This window comes from Mustela nivalis (assembly GCF_964662115.1).
Source record: "Mustela nivalis genome assembly, chromosome: 14".
NCBI classification, from domain to species: domain Eukaryota; kingdom Metazoa; phylum Chordata; class Mammalia; order Carnivora; family Mustelidae; genus Mustela; species Mustela nivalis.
This window is the reverse complement of record NC_139033.1, coordinates 43792124-43804180: the sequence shown is the minus strand read 5'-3', so window position 1 is coordinate 43804180 and position 12057 is coordinate 43792124. Positions and strand designations below refer to the sequence as shown.

Here is a 12057-nt window from a genome sequence, read left to right as displayed (position 1 = left end):
GATAGACTGATGGACAGACAGAACATTAAAAACTTTCTTTTTTTAATAAGCATACCACACAAGTTCGTGTGGCCTTCTACATGGATTTTCAATCTCCAAGTAACCTTTTACCTGCTGGTTGGTGCAGGGAAAGAAAACGAGAGAAGCTGATTCCAGAACGGGTCGTTCTCAGAGACAGATTCTGTGCCCGATAACTTTTTTAAATACTCATTTTTAGGAAGATCACCGATTCTGCTGCTGTTCGATCCCATCTTCTAATCTGGTAGATAACTTGCCCTTAAGCCTTCATTTCCACAAGACAACCTATAAAGAATGAAAAGAAATTTCAAACTTATTCACAAGTAACCATATTTTTCCTATCTTTGACACAACGGTAAGAAAGAAAGAAAAAAAACAACAGTAAACTTACTCGAAGAAATCACACTTCTATTTTTAATTATATTAGACACCAGCTACAGAGTTCCAAAGGAGGGAACAGGGATAAAACCTGTCTTAGCCAACACATACACAGAAATCTAAGTCTATGCTTGTAGATCTTTGAATGGGCACACCTCTGCCTAAGAATGTATCTCAAAGCAAATCCCTAACAATGACAACTTAGTACAAATTGTCTGAAAATGAGGCTCCTTTACAATGAAGGATGGTGACAGAAAAAGACTGGATGACTTGAATGTCCTCAGAAGGGGACAAGTAGTTGAAGTGATGACCACGTGCTACCTACAATGAGGGGAAAATGAGGCTTGAACTGAGGCCCATGCTGAATAAGAATGGGCTCCCTGTTCCAAAGCAGTCACTTAGTGTCCTTCTTGTTCTGTGGTCACACACACCAGCATTTGTTGGCATGCCTCTTCTCCTAAACCATTGGTTTTGGTGGTTTTTTGTTGTTTGGGTTTTTTTTTAATTTTTGTTTTTGTTTTGGAGAGGGTGGGAGGGACAGAGGGAAGGGGAGAGAGACAATGCGAAGCAGGCTCCACGCCCAGCAGAGAGCCCAACATCAATCTAAGGACCCTGAGACCATGACCTGAGCCCAAATCAAGAGCTGGACGCTTAATCCACTGAGCCACCCAGGCTCTTAGCTTTCTACCCACAATGTCTAGATAGCATGTAACAGGCATTCCCTAAGTAGTATGTTGAAGGGAAGAGTAGATGAATAAATGATCAGCATCTTCAATATTTGTTGTAGTTGGTCACTAATGAGAAAACTAATAGTTAAAATACCAATCACTATCTTCATCAAATCACACTTAACCTAGTTCCAAATCATGTTCTATCTCAATTTGTTCAAGAAAAGTCTCTCACTGACGATAACATGGTGGTGAAATGAATAATAAATTACACTATGTTAAAATTACCATTGCAATGAAAGCAAATGATATCCAAAGGAAGCTCGGGTCAGATGAGAACTTATATTAGTAGTGACTTACTTTCTTATGTCTGTCCCTCCTTACTCCACAGAGACATTGAAACCAACATCAGAATTTGGAAGCATGCCTTCCACGTTCTCTCTGGAACTCTGGGACTGGCTTAGGCTCAATTATCTAAAGACACGAGGCTTCCCCAATGCACATGGACAGCTGATCTTCTGAATATGAGGGAGAAATACTGATCTGGCTTCTTGTCACCTGCCCCTGAAATCAAGACCACTACTACTTTCCTCTTCCCTGCTCAGGGGACAAAGACCCCAAAACCAGCTGGCTCCAACTAATCCTCCATATCAAGCCAGCCAACCATAAAGTCTTGATTTTGGTTTAACTTCTTAAATAAGAATTATTAAGCCTAATGAGAAAATGCTATAAAAATATTGTACAATATATAAATATCTTACTTATTATAACTTATTCCAGAGCTGTTTTATATATCTTAAGCAATTTAAAATTAAATTTTTAAATATAATCTTACAATGGGGTACATTACACTAATGAAAGTGAATTAATAAGAGCTACAATTACCAACATGGACATATCTCAAAAGTATATATTTTAAAAAGTGATACAGAATAACAGACATGGTATGATTTCATTTGTAGGATTTTAACAACATGCGAACAATATTATTATGGATATATTCATAGCTACTACAAGTATTAAAATATACATAGGAAAAATACACAAATTCAGAAGAATGCTTTTTATATAATGTTATCAGGAAAGGATCAGAGGGGCTTTAGCAGTATCAATAAATACCTTCTCAAACAGGAAAGGGGAAAGGAATAGAAGGAAAGGGATGAAGCACATGTAGCAAATATATAGGTCTGCTGAACACTGGCAGTATGGGGACACCTGGCTGGCTCAGTCAGAAAGCACGTGACTCTTGATCTCAGGGTTTTGAGTTTGAGCCCCATTTTGGGTGTAGAGAGTATTTGGGGGGGAAAAAAAGTAGTAATAAAAGAAACAAAAATGGACATTATATATATGGGTTTTGGCCTATTACCCCCTCTTTTCCTATCATTCATATACATATATATTTTAAAGGATGGTTTCTTAATCTCTCAGTAACAATATTGGAAGCTAGATAACAGGGAAGCAATGCTTTTAAAATATTAATAAAAATAACTTAAGCTAGATTTCTGTAGCTAGCCAAGCTACCAGTTAAGTATGAAAGTAGAATAAAAGCATATATTAGACTTGCCACGACTAAAAAAACCTCCCATGGACCCATTTTCTGAAGTTACTGGAAGATGTATCCTTTCAATGCAAAGGAATAAAACAAGAAAAATGAAGACAACAAATTCAAGAAGCAAAGGACACAACACAAGACAGAGAACACATGTACTACAGGCTGGGACAGGAGTCCAACTAACCCCATGACCTCCATGGTAAGCAAATCAGAAAACAAGAGGTCACCTGATGTGTCTGACCTTATCCTGTGGAGGTTTACAATATCATAGGAGAATCTGACAGGATTCTCTGAACTGATACCATTCTCTGAATAATAGCTACCTAGAAAATAAATGATTTTTTGATAACTATGTACTTTGGAAAAAACAAAAATCATTCAAAAAAGGTCATGTTATCATAGTATATGACTCAATTCAACAGCTATCAATATTTATGTAATCATCATAATAGAAACAGTAAATAAAGACTTAACCAAAAATTGTGAGGTAACTGTATTGGGAAGATGCTAAAAAAATGAAGTAGGAGTGGATTTAAGTGTGTGAAATCCTGGGGTGTCTGGGTGGCTCTGTGGGTTAAGCCTCTGCCTTCAGCTCAGGTCATGATCTCAGGGTCCTTGGATGGAGCCCCCGCATCAGGCTCTCTGCTCGGCAGGGAGTCTGTTTCCCGCACCGCCCCCACCCACGCTTGCCTCTCTGCCTGCTTGTGATCTCTCTGTCAAACAAATAAATAAAAATCTTTAAAAAAATAATAACAACTAAGAAAAAAAAAGAGTGTGAAATCCTCATCTTCCCTAATAGGCAGGAAGTCAACAGAAACATCTAAAATTCCTAAATCAGCAAATAACAGTAAAAGCGTGTTAAATGCTTATACTATAATTATATTGTAATATAATTATAATATAACTATGAATAAGGAGGCAAATAATGAGAAACAACAGCTAAGAGATCTAAGTGTGGCCCATTCTGGGGAAAAAGATTCTGGAGAGGTGGTCATGCAGTCTTTTCATTTTATGTCAATCACATTATCTGATTTTTTTAAAACTAAATCTATATATTACTTCAATTTTAAAAATTAAATGTTTTTAAGCTCCTTCACCAACTCAAATTTAAATTTTTAACATATATGGAAAACACAAAGTTACCATCATAACTAAATTCACAGTGACAAGAATGTAAATTATGCTTTACTGAGGCAAACCAGCAAACTTAAAAAATCTATTTGTCTGATATATATAGTTCAATGTTAGTATTTGAGTTACCATCCAAAATCAAAATTTCAAATCTGATAAGCAACAGTCATAGCTTGGCCAGAAAAGAGGAATTAAATTAAAACCTATGGTAGTGATAAACACAGAGATCAGTAAAACAAAAGAGAAAATCCAGAAACAGACCCACTACAGTATAATCAGCTGATTTTTGTCAACAATGCAAAAGCAATTCAATGGAGGAAGGGCTGTTGTTGGAACAAATGGTGCTGGAATAATTGGACATCCACAGGTCAAAAAAACAAAACAAACAAACAAAAAAACCCTGTATCTTAAAAGCTAACTCAAAAAAATCATAAACCTAAGCATATAACATAAGACTCTAAAAGCCTTTCTTTTTATTTTTTTAAGATGTTATTTATTTATTTGAGAGAGAGGGAACACAAGCAAGAGGACGGGAGAGGGAGAAGTAGGATTTCTGCCGAGCAGGGAGCCCAAGACCCTGAGACCATGACCTGAGCCAAAGGCATATGCTTAACTAACTGAGCCACCCAGGCACCCCTAAAACCCTTTTCAGAAGACAACATAGGAGGAAATCTTTGTGACCTGGGGTCAGAAAGTGCTTAGGCATTACACAAGAGCAGTACCCATAAAAGAAAAAGTTGGTAAGTAAGCTTTACCAAAACTGAAAACTTTTGGTTGGTGAAAGACCCTACTAAGAGGATGAAAAGAAAAGTCACAGGCTTAGAGAAAATATTCATAAGTCACACACCCAAAGGACTTGTATCCAGAACATATAAGGAACTCTAAAGTCAACAATAAGAAAACAATCCAATTAGAAAATATGCAAAAGATTTTAACACATCACCAAAGAAAGCATGCAAATGAGAAACACATGAAAAGGTATTCCATCATTATTAGCCATTCAGGGAACCACAAATTAAGACCATGATGACATACACATCTATTAAAAAAAAAAAAACTGACAGTAACAAATGCTGCCAAGGATGTACTGAAAGTAGCTCATATGTTGCCTACTTGTGATGTCCGTCTGTCAGATAAATAAATAAAATCTTTAAAAACAAGCCATATAGGTTATTTTTTTAAAGATTTTATTTCTTTATTTGACACAGAGAAAGATCACAAGTAGGCAGAGAGGCAGGCAGAGGGAGGGAGGAAGCAGGCTCCCTGCTGAGCAGAGAGCCTGATGAGGGGCTCACTGAGCCACCCAGGCGCCCCTACATGGCTGAATCCCAGGACTCTGAGACCATGACCTGAGCTGAAGGCAGAGGCTTAACCCACTAAGCCACCCAGGCGCCCATCCTACCTACTTTAAAAGAAAAGATACCATAAAATGCTTTGAGTGTTCAAAACCAAGAAGCTAGAGAATGAACAATTTAGATGACCTCACGAGGAAATAATCTGATGAACCCAGAATACAGGACATTGTAAAGAACCATCACCCTGGGTTCGCCAAAAAGTCAGTACCACGGTAACTAAAATTGTGTGCATGGGGTGGGGGTCTTTTCTAAACCGAAGGAGACTAAAGGGATATTGTAACAACCAAACATGTATTGAATCTTCAATGAACCCAGGTTTGGAAGAAGGAAAAAAAAAATTATAAAAGACAATCTTGAGACTGAACCTGATATGGACTGAACAGAAGATATTACATGGACATAAGTGAGATAACAATAGCATAATTGAATAGGAAAATGACCTAATCCATGGGAGATGTGTGCTTAAATATTTGGGGGTGAAGTGTCATCATATCTGCAACTTCCTTTTAAATGGTTCAGAACAAAATAGAGACAGAGCAAACCTGGCAAACAGAGACAAAGCGAACCAAAGCAAACTATTAGGCAATTGCAAATAGTTTAAATATGGATGGAAGAAGTAGGTGTTTATTATACCATTCTCTCTACTTTTCTATATGTTTGAAACTTAGTAAAATGAGTTTTGGTAGGGGCAACTGGGTGGCTCAGTCAGTTAAATGTCTGCCTTTGGCTCAGGTCATGATCCCAGGGTCCTGGGATAGTGCCCCACATCAGGCTCCCTGCTTAGCAGGGAGTCTGCTTCTCTCTCTCCCACTCCCCCTGCCTGTGTTCCCTCTCTCGCTGTGTCTCTCTGTCAAATAAATAAAAATCTTAAAAAAAAAAAGTTTTGGCAAACAAAAAAGGCTACACACTATGACTCCATATATGTAACACTCAAGATGACAGAACTCGTGTTGAAACACAGATGGGTGTTTCTAGGCAGGGCACCGAGGGCCAGAGGGCAAAAGGTGATCATAAAGGGAAGCCTGAAGAAGTTCATTTGTGGGAATGGGAAAATTCTGTCTTGACCATGGTGGTGGTGGTTGTTTGAATCTGTACACATTGATAAAATTTTGCAGAGCTATACTCACACAAGGGGAAAAGAATACATGTAAAAACTGGGAAATTTTAAGTATGTTCTGCAGTCTATTGTGTTGTATCAATATTCACTTCCTGATGTAGATAATGTACAACCCATGTACTAACACTGGGGGAGAACTGGTGAAAGGTACATGGGATTTCTCTGTATTATTTTTACAACTTATGTGTCTATAATCATTGCAAAATAAAAAGTTTTTAAAATCAGCTAAAAAAGTCCAACCCTAATGTCTGATCTATAGGTGCAAGAAAAGGCCCAACAAATCATACTAATGGTACTTTCTGTCACAACTACTAAGTTTATTGTTACATATGAAGTTACTTCAGCACCTATAGTATCACATGATGAGATATTAGGATCTCTCTTTTACTTTATTTAGTGTCTTGGGATGCTCTTTTACTTTCCCCAAATAAGTTTCTTCAAATCTTATTCAAAACCAAACCTTTTCAATAAAAGCAAGAGAAATCCTGTGTCGGGGTCCTTTAGGGACTCCCCACTAACTTCAGAACTCAGAGAATACACAGATTTTTAGGCTCAGCCACCTACATAAAGGCGTCGCTATTTCCTTTTGCTCCAAACTTTCCAGTTCTTTTGTCAAATAATCCCTGACACTCCTGAAAACGCCTCAATGAAATATGTTTTACAAAAACAACAAAAAAGACCTCCACAATTTATTTATAGTCTTCTATATAGTGTATGTAGTTCCTTAAAAGCAATCAGTTAAGGGGCACCTGGGTGGCTCAGTGGGTTAAGCCGCTGCCTTCGGCTCAGGTCATGATCTCAGGGTCCTGGGATCGAGTCCCGCATCGGGCTCTCTGCTCAGCAGGGAGCCTGCTTCCCTCTCTCTCTCTTTCTCTGCCTGCCTCTCTGCCTACTTGTGATCTCTCTCTGTCAAATAAATAAATAAATAAATAAATAAATCTTTAAAAAATATTTTAAAAAAAAAAAGCAATCAGTTAAAAACAATTTACTTTGTGAATCTAATTAGATATATGAATGAACAAAATTCCATCTCACCTCTCCTAGATAAGCAAAGCAACAATGAGAAACATTATTATCATGGTCTACTAATGAAAATTTAATAAAATAAATTTAATAAAATAAAGTCAGACTATTTTTTATTTGCATTTAATTTTTGAATAAGTAATGCACATGGTGAAAAACACAGAGTTCACACGGTATATAATAACGAGTTTCCTATCTCATCTCCTAACCAACCTAGTTTCTCAACTTAGAAAAAACGTTACCAGTTTCTTGGGTATCATTCCTCAGATATCCTGCAATATATACAAACACATATTTTTCCCTGTTTACACAGACCACAATACACTGTTCATACCTCTTTCCTTTTTCTAGTTACTAAATATTAGAAATCACTACATATCTGTATATAAAGTACTTTCTTATTTTTATGACTCTATAACATTCCCGTTTTTAATTTAATAAATCCTATAGTAATGTGCATTTAAGTAGTTTGTGGTCTTTTGCAATTATGAATTCTCCAAAAGGTATCTGGCATGTGAGATATTTCACAGGTGTATAACATTACACGCAGGATAAATTCAGAGAACGAGAATTGCCAGTCAAAGATTATGTGGGTAGATTATACCACCTCAAAATATGCCACTTTGGCATTTTGATTATTCTGAGCTATAGGCATTTGAAAAACACCAAATGCAGGGTGAGGTTTTCCCTGAACTCCCTTTAGCTGCCTAAAGACATCTCCTCCAAAAGGAACTTCATTTTCGTAAATCCCCTTTTTGAGAGTTTTACCAACCAGGTGACTGACTCATCACAGGAAGAAAGACTAGATAGACATGGACACCACACCCAGACACATAGTTACAAACTATCGCCTTCCCATCTGGTGTTTTGTTGTGTTTTTTTTTTAAGATTTTATTTATTGGGGCGCCTGGGTGGCTCAGTGGTTTGGGCTGCTGCCTTTGGCTCGGGTCATGATCTCAGGGTCCTGGGATCGAGCCCCGCATCGGGCTCCCTGCTCCGCAGGAAGCCTGCTTCCCTCTCTCTCTCTCTCTGCCTGCCTCTCTGCCTACTTGTGATCTCCGTCTTTCAAATAAATAAATAAAATCTTTAAAAAAAAAAAAAAGATTTTATTTATTTATTTGAGAGAGAACGTGAGAGAGAGCATGAGAGGGGAGAAGGTCAGAAGGAAAAGCAGACTCCCCATGGAGCTGGGAGCCCAATATAGGACTCGATCCCAGGACTCCAGGATCATAACCTACCTGAGTCGCTCAACCAACTGAGCCACCCAGGCGCCCCTCCCACAAATCTGTTCCTCTAAGGGCTTATTCCTCTTTCCTAAAAACCATTTACTCACCCCTAAGAGGCCTACATCTCCCATCCCCATCCCCATCACGATGGTACTTAAGTCTGAATTCTATGCCATTCCCTGGGTATCGCCCATGTGTACATGAAACACACATTAGTAAACTTTTGTTTTCTCCTGTTAACCAGCCTTCTATTACAAGGGTCTCAGCTAAGAACTCAGAAGGGCAGAGGGGGTTATGTCTCCTCGCCCACACCACCTAGCTGCCCTCTTTCGAAGCGATCAGCCCGCACTTCTTGCAGCAGGCCTGTTTCTTTACACCACAGCCACCACCCTTCAATCAAACTTTCTGGTCCCCGCCAACTGATGAGACATAATAGTTTTCAGCACAGTTTTAGCCTGAGTTTTTTTCACTGTGAAAGAGGCCACTGCCTGTTCTTACCCTTTGTCTATTTTCTATTAATATATAGGAAATAAATTTGATTTTCAAAGCAGCTAGAATAGATCACAAAGTTTTAAAATAAGTTCAGTCCAGGACCACTATGAAACCTTTCTAAAAACAACAATAAGAATAAAGCCCATAAGCTTATCAGGAAAGACTAAACCGAGTCTTAAGGAGCAAAACCATGACAGCCAACTGAGCACAAGGTGCAATGTGTCCCCTGCTGCTTTTCTTCACCAAACCCTAGAAATCATGCAAAACATTTTGCTTTATTGTAAGTAATTCCACAGCCATGCTCAGAAATTCACAGGAGACCAGAGGTTGTGAGGAATCCCTATAAACTGGAAAACAGCCCGAGACGAACGGAGAAGGGAAATGGCATTCCAAGGCAAGCACAAGAGCCTTCCATCAAGGGCAGCGAGAGTATAAAGCGCAGCTCCAGCCCAGAAGCAGAAGGCTAGGAAAAAAGAGCCCGGGGCAACTGACAGCTATGACAAGGACAGCCTGTCCCATCACCCTTGCCCCAGCCCTCCCTCCCCTAGGCAGCAAGAAGGTACTATCAACAAGAAGGTACTATCCGCAACAGTTCATGCCAAAGATTCCAAACACAAATACAGATACACACACACACACACACACACACACACTAGCTCACCCACACACTCTACCTGAACGCAATTTACTTAGAACTCCCAAGACCCTTATCAATGAATAAAATGGAATAAAATGGAACTTGAAAAAACCCAGGATCCAATCACCTCACCCCCTAAGAGCCTTGTTGCTTTTCCCTCGGGCCATGCATAGGACTCCCTTGGCCTTCAGCTCTTCTTTCTCTCAATTTGTAACCTGTCTCCTGAGTTCACTAGCGGCTTTCATGATAGGACTTTCAGATCTCTCCCAGTCCCAACCTCCCACCAGAATGCCAGTTCTGTCTACATCCCTAAAATACTTAAGACTGTTTTTAACTCAAGGAGAATATATAAATATGTAATTTTATATACATACATATAAATTTAAATATCTATATAAAATCAGTAATTTGGGGGATAACAAGGCTCCTTACGTAAGTCTAGACTAGAAATGAGAAGTGTGCCATCGCTGACACTTTCAGTAATAAACCTTTCAAAGGACCCATCTTTAATGCAGTTTAGTCAAGAACCTGATCTTGACACATAAAAAAAACTCATACAATCCTCCTTTCCAAAACCACTTTCTCCTCTCAACTTCCCACCATCCCCCTCAAGTTCCCACTATGTAAGAACTACTTTGAAACTTTATGTAGTATATATGCCTGCCTCGTGATGTAGATTACTCCTCTGAGACATAAATCAAGCGTCATTAATGCTCCTTCCCTGTCCCTAATTAACTTCCAGCACACTGTTAAAAAAACAAAAGAACAAAAACAAAAAGCAACTTGTTGAAATGGCCAAGGTCAAATGAAAACATCTTCAGTATTAATTAGGAATAAAATATGCTAATTAAAATAAGGTGGCTCAGTGGTTTGAGCCTCTGCCTTCGGCTCGGGTCATGATCTCAGGGTCCTGGGATCGAGCCCCACATTGGGCTCTCTGCTCAGCAGGGAGCCTGCTTCCCCTCTCTCTGCCTGCCTCTCTGCCTATTTGTGATCTCTGTCAAATAAATAAATAAAATATTTTTAAAAATAAGGTAGCATTTTTACTCATCATATTAGCAAAGGTTAAAAGAAAACAACCGTGATAGCGTGAGGGCAATAAAGAAACAGGCACCCATGAGTGTGTAGATATTTGACAATATCAAAATTTTAATTGCATATACTCTTTGTGCCAAGGATTTTATTTTTATAAATTTACCTCAGAGGTAAACTCATACCAGTTAACAAGTTCTAGGTATACAGATGTTAATCATCTCATTGCTTGGAACAGCAAAGACATAAAATAACCTAGATGACGGTCATGAATACACTATAAGGTTAAGCACAGAAGGGACCACTGAGTAGCCATGGAAAAGAATTGAGGCAGAATTTATGTGTTGCTGTGTAAAGATATCTTAAATACCTCAAGTAAAAACAAACAAGAAAGACCTCATACAGTAAGACCCCATTCGTTTAAATAAACATGTTCATTCCTACATGCGCCCAAGCCACTTCTGAAAGGGGACATAACCAATGGTGCAAGACTAGTTACCTCTGAAGAGTGGGACTGGAAATCTGGAAGGAAGGGACTTTTCACTTTAGTTCTTTAGTATTGCCTGATTCTTTTTTTTTTTTTTTATTAACTATAAACATCATAATTTAAAGTAAAAAAAAAAAAAAGAGAGAGAGAAAGAGAAAAAAGTTAAATAAATGCACTGTTCTCTGTACCTGCTCTTCCTCAGGACGGATCTGAACGTGCTTCTAGCTGGTGCCTCCACCTCTACGTGAGAGCTGTGCCAGGACTAACACTTTGTCTTGACTTCTCAGTCAAAACCCAAGCATAGATCTTTACTTACAAGATATTTTAATCCGATGTCCTACTGTTATCATAAATTTAAAAATAGAATTTAACATTTGCCCCCTCCAAAGCAGCAACCTTTCAGAAGTCACGATTTCTATCAATGTTATCAGCACTCCTGCCTCGAGAGATCTCACGCAAGCCCACACTTGTTCCCCAGACACCTACCGCACGCTTGCTATAAATGCTGGGTGTTGTGGTGGGGACTGAAAATGCAAATATGAATAAAAGCAGGTCCCTGCCATTAACAAACACAAAGCCAAACAGGCCAATAAATGATTGCAACACAGGGTAAGCATTACCCTAGAGTTCACTACACACAAGAAGCCCTGGAAGGACACAGGCACATCTGAGGCAGAGGAAACGGTAAGCGCAATGGGGCTTCTTCTTAGCCAGTTTACTTCTGTGTTCTATATGCCAGGAACCAGTCTCAGTTCTTTACAACTGTTGATTTATTTAGTTCTCGTTAACAACTCTTAAAGGTGAACACGATTTCCTCATTTTATCGATGAGGAAACAAAGGCACAGAAGGGTTAAATACACTGATTGCCCGACATCCCAGAGACAACAAGTGACAAAGCCAGGATTTCTACCCAGGCGATCTAATTCCCTGATGTGCCTAT

The 12057-nt window shown here is 38.8% G+C and overlaps 1 protein-coding gene across 2 annotated transcripts in view; it reads right to left on the bottom strand.

Annotated features, from left to right (window-relative positions):
- The window catches only part of DYM (dymeclin), a 332115-nt gene that overhangs the window by 306649 nt on the left and 13409 nt on the right, over positions 1-12057 (bottom strand). For both annotated transcript variants that reach the window (XM_082699258.1, XM_082699257.1), the window contains exon 2: positions 112-303. In XM_082699258.1, coding sequence (XP_082555384.1) covers positions 112-251 — 140 coding nt within the window. In that variant the 5' untranslated portion in view covers positions 252-303. The remainder of the gene's footprint in view (positions 1-111; positions 304-12057) is intronic.